The following is a 20,557-nucleotide window of genomic DNA, read 5'->3' as shown; positions in this document are numbered from 1 at the left end:
CATGTTTTTAGCACAGTACCTGGCAGCCGGGAAACCTGGGTCATGGTTGTGGAATTAATGAATGAGGCGTGCCTGCTTTACAGGTAAAAGAATTTGAAGTAGAAGAGATTGAGTAACTTGTCCAACATCCCTGCCTATTTGTGATGAAGCTGGATTCCAACCCGCGGGCTGGCTCCAGAACGTCTTAAACAGGATTCTAGTGAAAGATAGCCCAAGGTGTTCATTACCTTCAACAGCAGACCTACTTAAGACAGGCTTTTTGGGTTAATTTTTGCACCATAGTCAGTCTCTAGTGGGGTGTTTGAAACACAAACAAACAAAAGCAATTTGATAGAAGAATGTTAAATAGATTTTTCCTCAGAATAAAGGCTACTTTTCAGTTTGCAGTTCATAATTTGTAGCCCTCTTGTGAGGACATAAATATTATTGAAGTACACCTTAGCTATGGTATCCTGTGGGTGCTCATTCAACATTGTGCAATCAAGATGATTTGAACCTTTCAACAGTCTCAAAAATCAACTCTCCAATCACCAGAAGAACAGAATGCGTCATATGGAAATGGTATCTGTGGCACTCTATCCCCAAGGGGTTATTCCAATGTGATATACTAGTCATGGTAATAGCTTATGGACAGTCCCAGGAAGAATCAGGAAATAGGTTATGTCACATCAGTTTTGTCATGTCAACAGCATGTCCCAAACCAAACCTATTCTGATTCACACCTGCTTCTGCTTAGTGACTAACATTAACTGCTTCCCAGTCACTCAGACTTGAATTGCAGCATAATTTTCAACTCCTCCTTGTTACACTCATACATCATCATTCATTCTTATCACTAAAAATTCTCTAATCCCCGAATTTGAAGTCTAATCCCAATGTGTGGGCCATGAGAAGGATTCATATGAACTGAAATTAATGCATATTCCTGCTTCTTCAATCCTTTCTTTACACTTAAGCCTGTCACTTTCCTACTCAGAAATGTTCAATGTCATTTCCTTATTTGATAACTCTTCTATTTCTTTAGCTTCACTCTCCCCAAATTGTGGCATTGTCTTCTGACCACCAGTATGTATCCTGTGTCCCCTGAATATTGCTTATGTGTTCCCATCTTGGCATCTTTGGTCACTTTTTTCTCTACCTGAAACACCATTACTGTCCATAATGGCTGGACTTACTTTGGCCAGAATACCAGTTCCTCTAGACTTACTTTGGCCAGAATACCAGTTCCTCTAAACTCTAGACAGCATTTAAGTCTTCTTGTATTGGATTTAATTACCTTATTTCTGTAGTTTCACACTATGGAAGAGTTTTACTCTCTATAATGCTTCCAAAATTGGTCTTATTTTACATTTAGCTTTTTATTTATTTAGGATTATAAATTTTTAAGGATCAGGACCATCAGCTATTCATCATTTCCTCACAGAACTCTGGTTGATTTATTAGGGTCCTCTAAAGTGTTTGTGAACTTAATTACATTTAGAATGATAAATATTGAACTTCAGAAAACCTCACAATGTCAGATACTGAAATTTATGAATTGCTAGAAACTCCCTATCTGAACATGCTAGAATATTGCTTCTGCATTCATTTCTGTCTACTGATTTTGTCTTTTAATTCACTTCTTCATAAATAGATTCCAAACCAGATATAGTGGCACACACCTGTAATTCCAGTGACTCAGGAGGCTAAGGCAAGAGGATCTCAATAGAAGCCAGCCTCAGCAACTCAGCAAGGCCCTAAGCAACTTAGCGAGTCCCTTTTTCAAAATAAAAAATAAAAAGGGCTAGGGAAGTGGCTTAGTGGTTAGGCCCCTGGATTCAATCCCTGGTACCAAAATAAATAAATAAATAAATAAAATACATTCTACATTATTTTACAGTTTAATTATGTTTGGGTGGTGCTGACCCAGTGGCTAGCACCTCTAAAAATCTAGCAATAGTTTTATTTTATTGATTGGTTGGTTATTCCCAAGCCTACTTACCATGTGCTGTATTTACTGGTAATTTTGGAGAAATTAAAATGCCACATAGAAAGAGGCTTGGTTATTATGGCCACTCACAATATGCCTGTGTATTTCTTTTTCCTAACCTGAGAAGATTGAGGAGGACTGATAATTGTATACATTTAATGTCAAATGTGAGCTCTTATAGATGATAGAATTTGTTAAGCAAGCTACAAAATGGATGGACCTAAATCAAGTCATATAAATTTGAACACTGCCTCTTCTCACTCTCAAATCTCCAAACAGTAAATCACAAATTCCCAGTACCTGGCTTTCCTCACACTGCGTAGCACCACATAGCTTCTACCTTCTCTTCAGGAAATCTTTCTTCCCTTGTGTACCCGAAGAACAAATTTTTGTATAAATGGTAATAAATACTTATATTCATATTCCTTTTTTTATTCGTAGTACTAGGGATTGAACTGCATGCTAGGCAGATGATCTACCACTGAGCTACATCCCCAGCTCTTTTATTTTTTAAGACAGGGTCAAGTTGAGTTTGAGGTCAGGTTGGCCTCAAATTTGCAATCCTCCTGCCTCAGCCCCCAGAGTAGCTGGGATTACAGGTGTGCCACTGAGCCTGGCTTTATATTTACTTTTTTTTTTTTCAGGGCTGGAGACTGAACCCAGGGCTTCAGGCATGCTAGGCAGTTCCTTTACCACTGAATTACATTTACTCTTTACATTTACTTTTTTTGCTATTGGGGATTGAACTCAGGGTTCCCACTCCCCACACACGCTTTTTAAAATTTTGACATAGTCTCTTTAGGTTTATGGCTTTTCTAAGTTGCTGAGACTGGCCTCAAACTTTCAGTCCTCCTGCCTCAGCTTCCCTAGTCACTGGGATTACATACATGCACCACTGCACCTGGTCCTTTACATTTACATTAATTGAGACTATTTAAATTTTTTTTCTGGGGACAAATCAAATGGTAATTCTAATATAAGTCATGATGTTAAGACAGGGAGAAAAAGGCCGTGGAAACCTGAACTGGTCATGTTTAAAATGCTTGTGTATGAGGCTTGAGGTGTAGTTCAGTGGTACAGCATGTGCTTACTTAGCGTGTGGCTCTGGGATCAATCACCAATATCAAAAAAATAAGTAAAAAGTCTGAGCCAGGAGCAGTGGGTCATGCCTGTAATCCCAATGGCTCAGAGGCTGAGGCAGGAGGATTTCGAGTTCAAAGCCAGCCTCAGCAAAATAGCGAGGCACCGAGTAACTCTGTGAGAGCCTGTCTCTAAAAAAATACAAAATAGGGTTGGGGATATGGCTTAGTGATCAACTGCTCCTCAGTTTAATCCTCCATACCCCCCCCCCCCCCACACACACACACCAAAGAGTCTGATATGGGCATGGTTTCAAACATTTATAAACTCAACTACTTGGGAGACTGATGCAGGAAAATCCTAGGTTCAAAGTTTGCCTGGACAACTTAGGAAGACCCTGTCTCAAAATTAAAAACGGGATGAGGATCTAAGTAGTACTTGCCAGGTATTCTTGAGGAACTGGGTTTATTTCTCAGTACTGGGGGAAAAAAAGTCCATGTCTTTGGAGGACATTGTTCAGGCCCCAGCTCAAATTCTGAAGTGCTTTCCTCCATGTCAAAGCATCCTGTTTTCTTCATAACCCCTATCATTATCTGAAATAAAATGATTTTATTTATGCATTCACTTGATGGTTATCCATTTCTACTGGAATATAAATTCTATGAGACAGGGATTGGTTAATATTCCACTTTATTTCCAGTACTGACAAAATTGGGACTCAATACTTATTTGTAGAATGAATGAATTAGATAAGCCCTTGTACAAATATACCTTGATTTACACACTATCAAATCATTTAAAGATCTCAGGGGGAGATGAACATTCATATTAATGATCTAGAAAGTTATAGCAGTTAAAAAATATGAAAATAGTATTCCCTATTCACTTTTTTTTTAAATTTTGGATTTTACAAGTTTTTTTATGCAGACTGGAATCCTACAAATTCTCAAATTATATGCTAGGTGTTCTATAGCCCCATATATGTAGAAAATGACAAATATTCACCAAATACACTTGCATTAAAACCTGACAAAAGGGCTGGGGATATAGCTCAGTTGGTAGAGTGCTTACCTCGCATGCACAAGACTCTGGGTTCAATCCCCAGCACCACAAAAACAAACAAACAAAATGTCGAAAATATAACCCCCAATTTAAAGAAAATTCTATATATACTTAAAAACAATAAAATTTGAGCTTGACATAGTATTTTAAAAATACAATCTGCTTTGTTATGTAATATCTCAAACTCATTTATTTATTTTTTGGTTCTGGGGATCACACCCAAGGACTTGAACATGTTACTACTGAATTACACTCCCAGCCCTCTATCTCAAATTTTAATATATTCAGTTTAAATATGACTTAAAGCTTAGTTATTAAAGTTTAAGTGTACTTAAAGACCACAATTGTCAAATATAATAACATTCCAGAGTTTGAAGTAGTTCCTTAAGTCTGGGGATGTAGCTCAGTGGCAGGGCTCTTGCCTAGCATGCAGTGAGGTCCCTGTGTGGAGGTTCTTGGGCAAGGAAGGATCTCAAAAAAGTGGCCATCACCAGAAAGTTATTTGTTTCCAGATCAGTAGGAAAATTAAAGGGTCAATGCCCAGGAAAAAGGCAATGGCTGAAACCATCTTATTAGGACCATGTTGCTTTGAAAACCAAAGGGAAGTTAGTGAACATTTGCTTTGTGCCTAAAGCCACAACACTCAAGTTTTCTTGCCTTCCAAATCGAATAAGGAAAGAAACGGACTCAGAGAAAGAAAGGGAAGGCGAGAAAGAGAGGTGGGAGGAAGACCTGCAGAGGAGAATTGCGCGCTAAGCCCCGCCCAGTGCCGTCTGTTTCCCAGGTAACCGGGTAAACAGTCTCCTTCTCTTTCCCCAGCCCCCGTGAACTCTGCTAAGTGTTTAGAACACCCCGAAGTGTTAAGAGGCAGGCAGGAAGCTGTGGGCAGGGAGTACTAGTGAGGATGTGCTCTTTCGTGAGAGTGGGGTCCCCCAAGGTATTGGAAACTTCCCTCGATCCAGGTACAGCTTTCCCTTCTGAGCTGAGTGCTCCTAGTGGAATGAAGGTGTCTGAGAAGAAATTTCCCCCGAACCCAGAAGTCAGATTCACCCAAGAAAGAAAGGATGATTTAGGAGGCAGGAGGATGTTTACCGGAACAACACCTTCCATGGAGTTGGGGCTTAGAGTAGGATTAGGAAAAGGACAGTCCCTGTGGAAGAAGAGTCTCTGGGATAATAAATATAAGGAAATGCTGGCACTCCCAGTGGGCAAGGGGCTTGAGATGGGATTAGGAAGTCATATCATCTCTAGGACCCCCATGGAGAGAGGTACTTTAGGAGTCAACAGAGTCTCTGCTTCAATGGGAAAACCTGGTCCGTGTATGTTACCAGTAAGAGTGGGATTAGAAAAAGAGTGTTTTCCAGCAAGATGTTCTCAAGGAAGGACAATGCAGCCTCCCTTGGGTATGGTGTGTCCAAGTTCACAGCCTGTAGGGAGCCAGAGAGGTCCTGCAGCTAGAGGCTCTGAAGGAATAGAGGCTCTAGTGGGAAAACAGCCCACTTTAGGTATCCAAGCCACACAAGAACAGGATGAAGAGTCTACCTGTGTTGTGATGAAACCCAGCACGGAGACGCAGCCGCCTGTGGAGGTGGACATTGGGTTACCACTAACAAAGGAGCCAGATGAAACTAAGAATATAGTGCCCCAGATGGGTTTGGTGATAGAACCTCACCAGGACCAGTTTATCCAACAACCTGAAGAGAAGAAGGAGACTAGTAACCTCGAACCAGGAGTGGAACCTCCAGATCACATCAGACCTATATATGCTGGGAAATTTTTTGATCGGATGCCTTGCTGGCCAAGTGTAAGTTTTTTGTTTTTTTTTTTCTTTACTAATACTTTCCCTAGGAACTGTGTATAACCATGCCTTTATTGAGATGCTAAAGTGGTGAGACTTGTTGGGGGTTTTGAAGACAAATCACAAAGATTTCTAATGTCCCATATCCCACTGGACTCCTTTCACATGTTACTTTGTCTAATTTCCTCTGATTCTCTGCCTCCCTTCCTAGGTGTCAGCTTTTTCTGTACACACTATTGATCCTTCCTCTTTCCTAATTTGACCTTCATTTCATTCCCCACTCTTTATTTTCTTGACCCTCTCACATTTTGAGACTCATGTTGTGTCCTAATATTCATATTATGAATGAAAAAATAATGCTTTTCTTTTTCCACTCATTATTTACTTTCTGAGTTATTTATTCTTTCAGCAAAGAGTTGTAATGGTCATTGTGCTGGATACAAGGCAATATAAAAAGTATGGGCTCTCTGTCCTCTAGGTTTACGCTCACTCCAGTAATGGAGAACAGATAACTAAATGAATATATACATGTCTAAATAAATAGACAACAATTATGATTCTTCCTTCATAGAAATGTATTCTTAAGCATGGAACTCAATAAGAAAAATTTAAAATTTTGTTTGGAGGAGATCTTCAAATTGAAGAAAGTTACTGTGATTTTTTTTTTTTTCTTAAGAAGTATGGTAGTACAGAGAAGGGAGTAAAGAATGCAGTTTAGAAATCTTTATTAGTAAAATCAGTAAAGGAGTTTTGGATAGTTGGATTTATTTATTTACTGGTACCAGAGACTAAACCCAGGGGTGCTACACCACTGAGCTACATCCCCAGTCCTTTTTATTTTGTGACACATGGTCTCATCAAGTTGCTGAGACTGGCCTGGGATTAGGGATCCTTCTACCTCAGCCTCTCAGGTGGCTGGGATTATAGGCATGCACCACCACATTCCAGGTCACCAGGGGTACTTAACCACTGAACTACATCTGCAGTCCTTTTTATTTTTTTAATTTTGAGACAGGGTCTCACAAAGTTACTTAGGGCCTAAGTTTCTGAGTTTGGTTTCAAACTTATGATCCCCTTGCCTCAGTCTCTTGAGTTACTAGGATTACAGGTATGCAGCATCCCACCTGGCAGGAAATTTATTTTTTGGTAAGTAAAAGGAGGGCTGGATGATTAAATGGGAGAGGTAACAGAGAAGAAGCAGGTCTGAAAGTATAGTATTGAAGAACATAAAGGAATCGAAGGTATTGAAATGCCATTAAGGAAGCATCTTTGAGGCACTCTGAGAATGAAAGATTCCCACACTGAGATTTAAAGACTACAACTCTGCTAAGGAGGTCATGTGGCTTCTGCAGAATTTTGTCTGGGTCTGCGGACTTTTGTTTCCCTTGGGACTCAGGGTGTTCTTTTGTCTTTGACCCACTTTGCTTTCTGGTTTCCTCACTGAATTTCCCTGGCCACACTGCCTTTTTACTCAACCATGCCTGCTTCCTGTTTCTGGACAGATTCTGTAGTTGGTGGCTTCTGCTCTGATTTTATGGACATACAGACTCCTGCTTCTGGTTTCCAACGCAGGCAATTCTAAAAACCTCTGCTTCTTCCCACTTGTTACACCTTCCTTTCTAAATGTGGCAGGACAGGAAAGAGAGTGTCGAAGAGAGAGTGACTAGCAGTGTTAAAACATCTCCCATACAGCAAATAGAATTAAGATTAATTTTGGACATTAAGAAAATCAGCAGCATTATTAGAATGGTGTCATAGAGCGAAAATTCCAATTGTAATATACAGAATAGCAAATTCAGATCTTAGAATTGGAGAAAGAAAGCTATTGTGAGGTTTTTTTTTTTCTTAAAAAGTGTTATAGTAAAGAGAAGGGTGTAAAGAATGCAGTTTAGAAATCCTTTTTTATTTATTTAGTGAATTAGTAAAGGAGTTTTGAGATAAAGGAGAAAATGGATGGAACCAGATTCTAGATAAGTAGAGGGAATGAAATTAGAATCATAGTCAGGAGGATGCATTACCCTCAATTAGGAAAAAAAGCTTCTTTTAATAATATTTTTTTGGGTGTCCTAGGAATTGAGCCCAGGACTTTGCACATGCTAACCATGCATTCTACCACTAAATCATACCCTCAGACCCTAAATAATTTTTTAAATGATAAAATATTTATTTTCAATATAAAACAAAAACAAGATCTGGGGATATAGATATAGTTCAGTGGAAAAGTAAATACTTTGAATGTTTGAGGTCCCTCTAGGAAGATAACTGTTGGTATCAAACCAGTTCAGCAGAGAAAAGTTTCCAAGAAATAGTAACCTGAGGAAAGGATTTTGGATTTTCAAGAACCAGAAAGCTTCTGGTGAAAAGAAATCTTCTCAGCTAAGGGTAGCCCATATCTGTAATCCCAGCTACTCAGGAGGCCATGGCAGGAGGATCACAAGTTCAAAGTCAGACTGGGCAATTTTATTGAGACAGTATCTCAAAATAATTTAAAATTATTAATTTTAAAATTATAATTTAAAAGGAACCAAGGACGTAACTCATTGATGAAGTGCTTTCCTAGCATGTACAAGGTCCTGGGTTCAATGTCCAATGATAATGAAAACTCAGTTCTTCTCCCTGGTACCAATCTAATAAAGAGGAAAAAGTTTTGAGAAAAGGAAAAAAAAAGTTGTATTGATTTGCTAGTAAATGAGAAAATTAGTGAACTAAGGTCTCAAAGGCTGCAATTCTAACTACTAGTGGGAACAGAGGGCTTTTAAAAGGGGAATATAAGGGATAGACTCTGGGTGTGCCTATGAGGAGACATAATTCACATCCAGATGGTAGCCTTGGAAGCCATGTCTTAGATATGCTGATACCAGCTCCCAAGTTTGGATTTCTTCATTTCTGTGTTCAATGATCCAAAGGACACAATAAACCCAGCCTAGGGCAAGAAGAAGGTTAATCTTGCTTCCCCTGTGTTTATGGAGGGAAGAGAGAGAGAGAGAGAGAGAGAGAGAGAGAGAGAGAGAGAGAGAGAGAGAGAGAAGAGAGAGGAGAGAGAAGAGAGAGAAGGAGGAGGAGGAGGAGGAGGAGGAGAGTGAGAGAGAAACATGACAGTTTTAAAATGAGCCACCAGTTGTCATACAGCAAGGTTTATATTTAAAGCATGCAGTGAACCCCTGTTATATAAAAGGGGTTCTTCTTTCACCAGTACTGAAAAAGGAAAGAAAAAGAAAAAAAAAAAAAGAGGAAGCATTTTCTGTTTGGAGCTCAGTAGCCCTTGAAAGGACACTTGGATGTTGGAATGTACTCTAGCAGATATCAAAATTTCTATGATGATAATTTCCCTATGATAGTCCCTTAATATCCAATAGTGCACTGATTATTGCAAACACCCTGGGTTATTAAAACAAAGCAAGTGAACTGTATGAAGTGCATTGACAGTCATACTTGCCCTGGAGTGGAAAGAGGAAGAAGGAAATGTCCAAAGGAAGTTAAAAAAAAAAGATAGTATTTTGTGAGTGTGTTGGCACACACCTGTAATATTAGTGACTGAGGAAGAAGGATTTCAAGTTTGAGAGCATATTGTATAAAAAGATATGAAAAATTGTGCTCTATATGTGTAATAAGAATTGTAATGCATTTCACTGCCTGTATTTAAAAAAATAAAATCAATTAAATTAAAAAAAGAATTTATAAAATTTTCAAATGAAAAACAAAAACAAAAACAAAAACAAAAAACAACAACCAAGAACCAGAAAGTTTCTAGTGAAAAAGAAGTCTTCTCAGCTAGGTGGGGTAGCTCACACCTGTAATCCCAGCTACTCAGGAGGCCATGGCAGGAGGTCCACAAGTTCAAAGTCAGACTGGGCAATCTTATTGAGACAGTATCTCAATAAGTATCTTAGTGAGACCCTGTCTCAAAATAAAAAATAAAAAAGGGCTGGGGATGTAGCTCAGTGGTAAAGTGCCCTGGGTTCAATCCCCAGCACTGCAAAAAAAAAATCATTATAATATCTATAATAATTGGACAGTCTTTTATCCAGTGGGGCTACATAGATAGAAAATTGTACAGTACCTGCTTTCAAGTAACTTAGAATTTAGAGATTTGAGATCAGTAGGCAAATTATTTAATTTTTGAAACCTAATTTTTTTTTGCCTGTGTGTGGTTCTAGGTATTGAACCCAGGGCCTTGCACATGCCGGGAAAGTGCTCTAATGCTGAGCTATACCCCCAGTCCTTTTTATTTTATTTTGAGACAGGGTCTCACTAACATTGTCTAGGCTGGCCTCAAATTTGCAATTATCCTGCCTTAGTCTACTGAGTAGCTGGGGTTACAGGTGTGGCTGCTGTACCTGGTTGAAAAGGCTTCTTTTTCTTCTTCTTCTTTCTTTCTTTCTTTTTTTTTTAACCAGAATCTTTCTTCCTCTTGAAGGATACTCCAAAAATCTCTCCACTATGTGACAAATTATCTTATAATATGATAAATGTCATGCAAAGGGGTGCCTTATTTTTTTTCCTGTTCTATACCAAGAGAACTTGATAACTGTTTTAAGAATGGGTAGAAATAAGTAAATCTAATAAATCTGTGGGAACTTTTTGGTCATGCAAGCCCTGAGACTGAAGAAAAAGGTGCAAAGATTCTTTGTGTCTGAATTTGCAAATCCATCTTCTGCAGGATTTTGGGAAGTAAGTGGTTTCATTTGCATAATGTGTGCTGTATTCTGAGTTGAAAGGAATTGAGACTATCACTCCTAACTCTCTCAGAAATATTCAGAATTGGGAATCCCTGATTTAAAAAGAGATAGGAATAAAGGAAGGAGAAGGGGACAGGTGAGGGGGAGGATGGGAGGGAAAAGGGAGTAATAACATGAACTGAGATCAATTTTCATGCATGTATGAGTTTGTTAGGATAACCAAAACTCTTAGGTATAACCATAAAGATCTAATAAAAAAAATAAAAAGAGTAACAACAACAACAACAACAAACAAACAAAGCTCCAGAGATTGGATAGTTAGTCCATACTGAGTTTGTAGAGTGGAGAGTAGCATAATGATTGTGGGTCTATGGTCTTCAGTAACTGAAGGTAAGCTTGTGTCAACCTTTCTGGGTTGACCTGCATCTTGGGAACCAATTGTTTGAGAAATAAAAAGATATTTGGACATTAAAAACTATAACACTGGGGCCTGAGCGAGAAACTTACCAAGCCAGGTAACACGGGATGTGGTTAGAAACTGAGAAAGCAGGCGGTTGGTATGGTTGGGAGTTTTGTTACAGAAAACCTGAGATGATAAGTAATATAGGATAGTAGGTGCAATGTTTCTCACTGATGGAGAAAAGCATTATAAGCATGGAGAGGAGAAGAAGAGAAGGTATCTTATTTTGTTGGATTGTAATTGTCTATATAGGTAGAAACTCATGATATATCTATATCTGTATCCAAATCAGATCTGTGTTTATGGACTCCATCTATGATTGTTTAACTAGACAGAATATTTCAGAATTAATATAGGTTCAAGCATGTGGGAGTATGGGTACATATACTCATTTCCTAATTCTATCCTCTTAGAAGACCTAGAAGCAATGTTTCTTTAGTGGCAATGAGTGTATAAAAAAAAATTATTTTTCCCCTATGAGGGCTCTCCCTGTGCTTCCCATAGTTGCTTAGAACTTGTGCACTAGCACAACCTACCTCAGCCTCCCAAGTAGTTGGGACTACAGGTGTGTGCTATCACACCTAGTCTTATCTTTTAAAAAAAAATTTTGGAGTTGTAGATGGACAGCATGCCTTTATTTTATTTATTTTCATGTGGTGCTAAGGACCAAACCCAGTGCCTCACACAAGCACTCTGCCACTGAGCTACAGCCCCAGTCCCTAATAAATGGGCAAATGAATCAAACAGACATCTCCCAAAAGAAGAAATACAAATTATCAACAAATATATAAAAAAAGTTCAACATCATTAGCAAAAGAAATACAAATCAAAACTACTCTGAGATTTCACCTCAGTCAGAATAGCAATCATTAAGAATATAAATCATAATAAATGCTGGAGAGGATGTGAAGAGAAAGGAACTTTTTTACAGTATTGGTGGGATTGTAAATTAGTACAACCACCATGAAAATAGGCATAGAGGTTCCTCACTGTACTAGGCATGGAACCACCATGTGACCCAGCTATACCACTCTTCAGTATTTATCCTGAAAAATTAAAGCCATCATAGTACAGTGATACACGCATACTCATGTTCATAGTAGCACAATTTACAATAGCCAAACTATGGAGCCAGCCTAGGTGTCCATCAAGGCATGAATGGATAAAGAAAATGTGGTATATATACATAATGTCATTTTATTCAGTCATAATGAAAAATGAAATTATGTCATTTGCAGGAAAATGGATGGAACTTGAGAACATTATGTTAAGTGAAATCAGCCAGACTCAGAAGGTCAAGGCTCATATATTTTCTCTCATTTGTGGAAGCTAGAGAGGAAAAAGGAAAAGAAAGGTGTGGGTGTGGGGCAGCAGGGATCTCATGAAAATTCATGAGAAATCATTAGACCAGAGGACAGGGACCAAGGACAGGGAGAAGGGAAAGGAAAGGGGAAATACTGGGGAAATATTGGCCAAATTATATTATTATGTTATGTGCATGTACAAATGCATAACAATGAATCCCACATAGTGTACAGCAATAAAAAGTGTGGAAAAAAAAGAATCTTCAGTAGAGGGTCCTGGGTGTAGCTCAGTGGTAGAAGACACACTCAGCATGCATAACTTGCTGGGTTCAGCCCCCAGTAAGTCCCCCCCTCCCCCACCTACCCAAAGAATGATCAGTAGATATTAAACCAGCAGGTGAAAGTTTGGTGAGGAACTAGATATTTACCCAGAATAATTGTTAATTATAAAGAAAAAAAAATAACTTTGTGATGGAGAAATCTAGCAGTCATTGCCTTAATTTAGAGATTAAAATGAACACTAACATTAATGGTACAAATTGAGAGTATATTCTCCCCGATAGAACATAAACTTGCTGTGATATCTCTTCCAAGAACATATAACTTGAATCTAATCATGAGGATATCTCAGTCAAACCCAAGTTGAGGGACAGTTAATTTACAAAATAACTGGCCTCTACTCTTCCAAGAATGTCAAGGTCACAAAAGACAAGGAAAGATTTAAAACTTTTAGATTAAAGGAAAAAAAAAGCAACACAGGAAAAAATGCTGTGTTTGAGGTGACGGTGGAAGTGCCTAGCTCAGATCTCCCTGTCCCAAAGCAAAAAATAAAAAGGGCTGGGGGTGTGGCTCCATGGGAAAGTGCCTCTGAGTTCAATCGTCAGTAAAAAACAAAAACAATAACAAAAAACCAAAAACAAACAATCAAACAAACAAACAAACAAAAAAACCCAGAAGATAGGAATATAAAAATCAAAGAAAGATTCATGATTTAGGTAGGGGTGGGAGACTTGTCAAGCATATTAATTCACTGACAAGTGAAAACAGACACAAATGACTTTTTTGTGCCCCCAATCAAAAGGCACAAAAGCATAGAAACCTAATCACAATTTCTGATTTGAAATCAAACCACTTTTCAGGTGGACAACTCTATACTGGCTGATAGAATGCTTGCAATGGTGGAAATGTAGAATAATAATAATAATAAAGTGTAAATAGAATGCTTGCAATGGTGGATTTGTAGAATAATAATAATAGTAAGTGTAGTCAAACACTTCATAGGAAGCAGACCAGGGGTGAATAAAATGATGTTTCAGGCCAAGGATTTGTCTATCTACCCATCAATCCAGGCTTTTTCTCTCTCTTATCAGATTATAGCTGCCTGGGTATCTTCATGTTCTTTAGCTTTATGGTATTATGTTTTTATTGAACTGTTGGAGAGGAAAAGTTTTCCCTTTACTCTATAGTTGATTAACTTGGGGCTTTTGAATTAAACTAGCAAAAGACAGATCATCAGGAAAAAAAGGCACATTATTTTTATTAGTATTTGCATGCACCTAGGTTCACAGAAAATAAGTGGTTAGGCTTAGGGTCTCTTACATACTCCTTTTACAAAAGAAAGAGAACTTGGGCTTCCTGGGTGATAAATTGTGGAGAAATGATTAGAAAACACTAGGGTAACTAATAGAAGCTAAGGGCTATTTTAGTAAGATCTGTTTATGCAGAATCATCTTGGTTGACTATCCTTCCCAGGTGAGCGATAAAAGTTGCTTTTCCTGGGTTTTACGTAACTGTAGCAAAGACCAACTTCGAAATAATTTCCTTTCTTTAAAATATTCTCTTCCATGCTGACAAATGATCAATTTTTTGTCTCCACATTACCCCACTTAGGCAGGGAAAGTTATTCCAATTGGATACAGAGTTGCAACCTCCTTGACTGAAAAACTTCCTAGGGTGAGTACTTTGAATATGTCTTTTTGTGTCTATTTTTACCTTGCAAATGAGTATTAATGTAACAAGGATTTAGAGGTGGCTTATACTTAGAACTTTTCACTTGGGCCTGCATATGTAAAAAACCTTGGCATTTCTGCCTCCAATTTACATCTGTCTCCTTTGTTCTGAGTCAGTCATTCTGGATTCCAGGAACAGCAGGTCTGATTGAAAAATATCTGTGATGAGTCAAAGCCAACTCCCAGGTAACAGCAACTTTCTTATCATGGCTGACATGACCCTGCCTGACCATCTGAGATAATGACCAATCAGACCACAGTTTGACCAAAACTGCTTGCCTGTGCATACACATCTGACCCCCCCTTATCTATATAATCTGGGAGCTTTGGTCAGTACACCGAGGATAGTGCTGCAAACACTGGTCCTGCTTGTCTTCCTAGTATAGCTATACAATTAAAGTTCCTTTCCTGCTTTTAATATTACTTTTCTTTTTTGGATAAATGGCCAGGACTGACTTGTTGGGATCCCCAGAGTTGGGCCTCTGGCCTAGGACTCTGGTAACATTAAAAATTAGACAATTCTCAACATTCCTTATGAAAGTTGTATAAATTTAATGTGGTCAATTTGAAAGCTTTATTATATTTTGAGGCTTTCTCTTGATTTTGCCCAATAAAGTAAAAATTGCAGGTTTATATTTTTTAGCTTTATAAAAACCAAAAGATATTCAATTTATTTCAATAGGAATAATGGTATAATTTCTAATCTGGACAGTTTCTGATGGTTTTCTAAACATAACTTTTAAAATATGCTATTTCCATACATAAGTCAATAAATTTTAGGGGAAAATATTATTATTTGGACTGTAGTTTCCTATGTACTTATTCATGAAATTTAGAGTGTTTATTGATTGGTATAGATGAATTCTGTTAATATTTTTAAAGTTGTGCTTAATAATTCTATTTTCTTGTGTTTTTTAGCCGATTATTCCACCTGAGACAAAAAAGTTTTTCAACTACAGATATCCACCCCCTGGAGCAGAAAGAGTCTTTTATGGCAGAGCAAATGATCCTGCAATTGCACCTTATTTGACACATGGAATAAGATCTAAAACTTCAGGAACGGTAACTTATTTTTTTTTTTTTTTGCCTTTTACTACCAGAATCAAACATCTGGGCTATCCACAGCTACCTGTATTCAGGAGACAAGTGTTGATAGGAAGAAATCAGGTTTATTCAAGGGTGGACCTAAAGAAAATAGAGGGGGATAACTCCTCAAAGCCCTATTTTCCTGGGCTCAGGGGCAAAGGGTATTTATGGGAAGGGGCGGAGGTAGTGGGTTGTACACTTGGTGGGTTCTTCTTCATTGGTGTGTGTCTTCTCCAAAGAGTCAAAATTGTTTGGCACCTCCTGAGGCCAGTTATTAAGGAAGGCCTTCTGTTTTCAGAAACGTATAGCAGTTAACATCAAGTTTGGGCTTCACTTCAGCCAAAGGATTAAGGAGGGGTGGAAGGGCCAAAGGGACAGAGAGGTGAAGGACAATTTCAAGAAAGACCCTACTAAGCTTGTACATTATTAATTAGCCAAGATGAAAATGCACAAATGAGGATTTCAGTCTTCTTTCTACCTGTGTTTTTACGAGCTCTTATTCTGTCTTCTAGATGCATTAATCTCAGGCAACGAAAAACATCCAAACAGCAGCCAAGAATGTGAAAAAATTAATGGTTCAGGCCACAAGCTATTTATTCTCCCCTCAGATGATAAAAGGCAGATTGTACTCCATTTTCTCCCAGGAAAGAAAAATGCCACCAGGCTTTGTTAGAGAATGGAGAGGACAGCCTTGTTGACTCTTGCCTAGAGATGTTTACAGAGGGTTTATACAGATATTGAGGGGAGATGGTCAGAATGTTATCTGCTATTGATTGAATGGGTAGTCTAGATTCAGAAGACCTCCTCCACATACATCTTGAGAGAACTTGCGGAAATCACATGATTCTTGTGCTTGTCTTCCCTATTTTTCTTGAATATATGAGTCAAGTAACCTTCGTGAGCCTTTTAGTCCCATTAAAATCTTTTAACTCCTTTGAATCAGATTCATTGACACATCTCTATGTTGTATTATTTCTTTAGGCAAAATCATTGATAAACCCACAGCCTATGACCACATTTCAGCAGAAAATGAAAGATAAAAAAGAGTCTATATATTTTAGCAACCAACGAGCACCATTAGGAAAATCCCATGATCAAACACCAGGATTGCCTGAAGGACTGGATTTGATGAATAGAACATTTGGGACAGCAGTCATTAGAGGTAGTAGAAAATAAGGGGTGAAAGGGGGTGATAAAACAAATCTTGGAAATTGGATTAGCTATAAAACTGGTATTGTGTTGGTAGTAATATAAATGATTACTCAAGAATGGAAGATGATATCGTAGTGAGGAAGTTATTCTCTAAACCCAAATCCTTAGAGTTTATATGTGTGTGCCAAGGTGTTAAGAATTCAGGTTTTGGAGTGGAGATGTAGTGAACATGGTAGATATGATACATTAATAGGAAAAAGGCTCAGAAAAGTTGGCATTCTACAGCACCAGGAAATTGTGTAACTCTACCCTGACTCCTCCACTAGTCCACCTCTAGCTATTGTCCCTCTACAAATGTTAATGTGCCAGATTAACAGGTTGCTGTCTCTCTCAGTAGAGAAGCCCCACGTTCTTGCTTTATCCCAAGAGCTTCTCACTATCAGGATGGCCCATAGTCTCCTTTGAAAGCATATTTATTATTTTACCCCCAAAGAAGTTTTTCCCTTGAGATTGGGCACACAGCCCCCCCCACCCCCCACCCCCCGAATGTGTACCTGCTTTCCTTAATGAATCTGTATCATGTAAGAAAAAAAAAAAAAAGAAAAAGAAAGAAAGAAAAGTTAGCTCTGGGACTGCAATCTTCTCCCTGGACATCCATTTGTGTACTTTATTTTCACTAATGCCTCAATGTGTTCATGAATTTTAACAATCTATGAAGCAGTTTCATGAAACAAATAAGTTTTGTGAGTGCTGCATACTGTACTCGATTAGTGCAGATTCATGACTTATACCAGCATGTTAACCAAACCTAGGGCAGAGTGTGTAGTCAACTTTCACTCTAATTTTGAGAGGAAGTAAAGCATATCTTTCAACAAATAACAATTTCTATTGGAATTGGTCACAGGCACTTCTTTCTAAAGAGCCCTGCTTTGTGCCATTTTATTGGGTGTCTTTTTTCTTAAATACCTTTCTCACATTTCTTTCCTACAATCCTTCTCTGATCTCTTGCCCTCTCCTTCCTAATGTTGCTCATTGGTTGCTAAAATATATAGACTATTTTTTATTTATATATTTTACAACCAACAGGTCTGACCAGAAACCTCTAATTCTATCTTTATACTACAGAGAAATTCAGTTTCTCATTGTCTTTCTGTACCCATTTTGGCTCTGCTTCAGCAAACTTATCTTTGTTCACCAAAAGGCCAATTAGAGTATTTTTCTTATTAAGGCAGTGAAATCCACATTACAAATAAATTATGCTTTTGAATGCAATATTTGAAATTGAAATTTATTGCATCAGATCTAAAGTTAAAATCTATTAAAGTTTGAAACATGAAAAAATGTATTTTAGAACAGATAAAATATCTTCTCTTTTTCTTTTTAATAGGATTTAAAAATCCCACTTATATGAACAGTTAGTAGACATGGCATTGCTGTAATTATATAACAATTGCTATCTAAGAGTAGTTCATTTAATGTGGAAAGTTCTCCCTTGATGTACCTCATTTAACTATATAAAACAAGCAATGTTTCAAAAACACTATGTGTGTATTAACTGATGTAATGATTCATATATCAAAAAATTTGCTGTTTTATAGGATTATTTTGAGTGAGATCACCTTACAGTATCCTTAACTATATTAGTTATCAGAGCTTAATTTTTGGCAGAAAAGCCAAAAGAAAGGAAACATCTTGATTTATGTTGTTAGGTTGAAAGAGAACAATGAAATAATAAAAATGAAGTTACATTTAAAAATCATCACACAAAATAATGAAAACAGAATAATTCGTGTCACACAAAACTGGGAATGACCAGTCATAAGAAAGCACCTATTAAACATCTTATCTAGTTTTGAGGCCAGTAGGAAAGGAATTTCTATCTGATGTTAGTGATTTTCCTGACACCTCTGGATACATTGTGGATAGATTCAGACTAGAGCAGACTCAGGGAGGGTGTATGCTTCAGTCTACAGCTATCAATATATGTGTCACAGCTATGTCACAACAGGTCATGAGGATTTCTAACTTGTAATTCAGATTTGCTGAGATCATTTTAAGAAGCCAGGAACAAACTGAAATCAAAGTTGTCTAGAGCATCTTAGAATCAGGAATTTAACTGAGCTTGGAATATGGGTCAGGACAACCTCAATGGTTAACTGATACAGGGTTCTAATATTCTTCAGAATTCTAGGGAATGAGCCAAGTCAAGTAGGTTCTCTAGCAAAGTGACACCTAGACAATGTTTTATCTTTATTGATCAGTCTTCATTTTATTTTGGCTTTGTAATCTCCTGGGATGTCTAAGTAGCTTATGCAAACAGCATATGCCTCAATTGTCACTTATTATATTATAAATAGATGAAAAATACCTTTAAACTGATTTCATTGATTCTTCTTTCAGAATTCTGTGGTAGAGATGTAGTGAATCCACCAAAATCATTTGAAGAAGTATTTAAAGAAGGAGAAAAAGGACATGATTTGTACATTGTGTCTCACAATGATTACTATCCGGGTAAGTCTCCTCCAGTGCAAAATGGCCTGAGGATATGGGACCCTCAAGTTTGTGAAGAGGCATAAAGGAGATAATGTTTATAAAGTTAAATGTATGACATATAACAGATATTCAATGAATGATACTTTTAAAAAATTGTTTTCTGCCTTGCTCCTGCTTTCTTATATCTTATTTTTTAAAAAAATTTTAATTAGTTAAAGATGGACACAATACCTTAATTTTATTTATTTTTTATATGGTGCTGAGGATTGAACTCAGTGCCTCACACATGCTATGTGAGTGTTTTACCACTGAGCATCAACCCTCACCCCTTATTTCTTATTTATTTTACTTTCTTTCCTCCACTGCTCCCTAACAATATACTGCTTTTCTGTGTTTTCTCTCAAAAGTTTTCTTCATAGCTGCCAGTCTCTTCTTTCATAGCTAATCTCTGCTGGTTCCCTGCACTCCCTGCACTCCTTAATGTGTTCTTAGTCCCAAGATAGTCTCCACCTCCCATTCAAATGGCCATTGTTCCTACCCACTTGGACACCATATTCCTTCTCATGCCCTGACTCCTCTCTATATCTCTACCCCTTCTGCTTCCTTGTCCCTCTTTCCTCCCTTCTTTCCTCCTTCTTTCCCTCCATCCATCTCTTGTGAAAATGCTTGATTCCTATTTTGAAAAATCTTAGCATCTATTGTACAGTCTAATACAATGTCTTGTTTCAAAAAGAACTATGTCAGTGAATAAGTGCATTAGTACATACATACATACATACATGCATACATACATACACAATCTATAGTGAGAAATCTATTTTTTTTTTCTTCTTGCAGTATTGGGATTAAACCAAGGAGTGATCTACCACTGAGCTACATTCCCAGTTCTTATTTTGTATTATGAGGCAGGGTCTCAATCAATGGTTGAGGCTGTTCTTGAACTTGTGTTCCTTCTGCTTCATACTCCTATAATGAGACATCTTATTAGCATTTAACAGTCTGAGGAAAATTACAGTAGGATTTTTATATTTAGAATATCTCTAATGGACCATAACAGAACTGAAATGGGATAGAATGGACACAGGAGCACTTTGCCACTGAGCTATATTCTCAACCCTTTTTTATTTTGAGGTGGTCTCACTTGCTAATTTGTCCAGACTGGCCCTGAACTTGTGATTCTCCTTCCTCAGCCTCCCGAGTTGCTGGTACTACAGGAATATGCTACCACACCTGGCTCAGTTGCTGATTTTTATGAAAGTTTTATTAGCCTCTTAAAAGTTAGAGTTTGATTTTTTTAAACACTGTCCTTATTTTTTCTCATATAGAAAGTGCATTTACTTTTTATTATACAGATACACAATAATTGTAGAGAATTTAAATATTTAAAAGTGAAGAAAAAGCAAATGTAATCTTGAATTCCCATTAGCCAGAGATAAATACAATTGATAACTGAATATTTTGTAAC

At 37.6% G+C, this 20,557-nt stretch overlaps 1 protein-coding gene across 1 annotated transcript in view; it reads left to right on the top strand.

Annotated features, from left to right (window-relative positions):
- Positions 1 to 4,946: 4,946 nt before the first annotated feature.
- Positions 4,947 to 20,557, top strand: part of Efhb (EF-hand domain family member B) — a 47,480-nt gene continuing 31,869 nt past the window's right edge. Inside the window, exons 1-5 of the mRNA XM_046467734.2 lie at positions 4,947 to 5,915; positions 14,243 to 14,305; positions 15,280 to 15,423; positions 16,429 to 16,609; positions 19,000 to 19,110. Of these exons, the coding sequence (XP_046323690.1) occupies positions 5,016 to 5,915; positions 14,243 to 14,305; positions 15,280 to 15,423; positions 16,429 to 16,609; positions 19,000 to 19,110 (1,399 nt within the window). The 5' untranslated portion in view covers positions 4,947 to 5,015. The remainder of the gene's footprint in view (positions 5,916 to 14,242; positions 14,306 to 15,279; positions 15,424 to 16,428; positions 16,610 to 18,999; positions 19,111 to 20,557) is intronic.

Source organism: Marmota monax, unplaced genomic scaffold (genome assembly GCF_021218885.2).
Source record: "Marmota monax isolate L192 unplaced genomic scaffold, Marmota_monax_Labrador192_F-V1.1 WCK01_AAM20220418_F8-fsc00152, whole genome shotgun sequence".
NCBI classification, from domain to species: Eukaryota; Metazoa; Chordata; class Mammalia; order Rodentia; family Sciuridae; genus Marmota; species Marmota monax.
The sequence above is the reverse complement of the archived record's forward strand: the minus strand, read 5'-3'. Positions and strand labels throughout refer to the sequence as shown.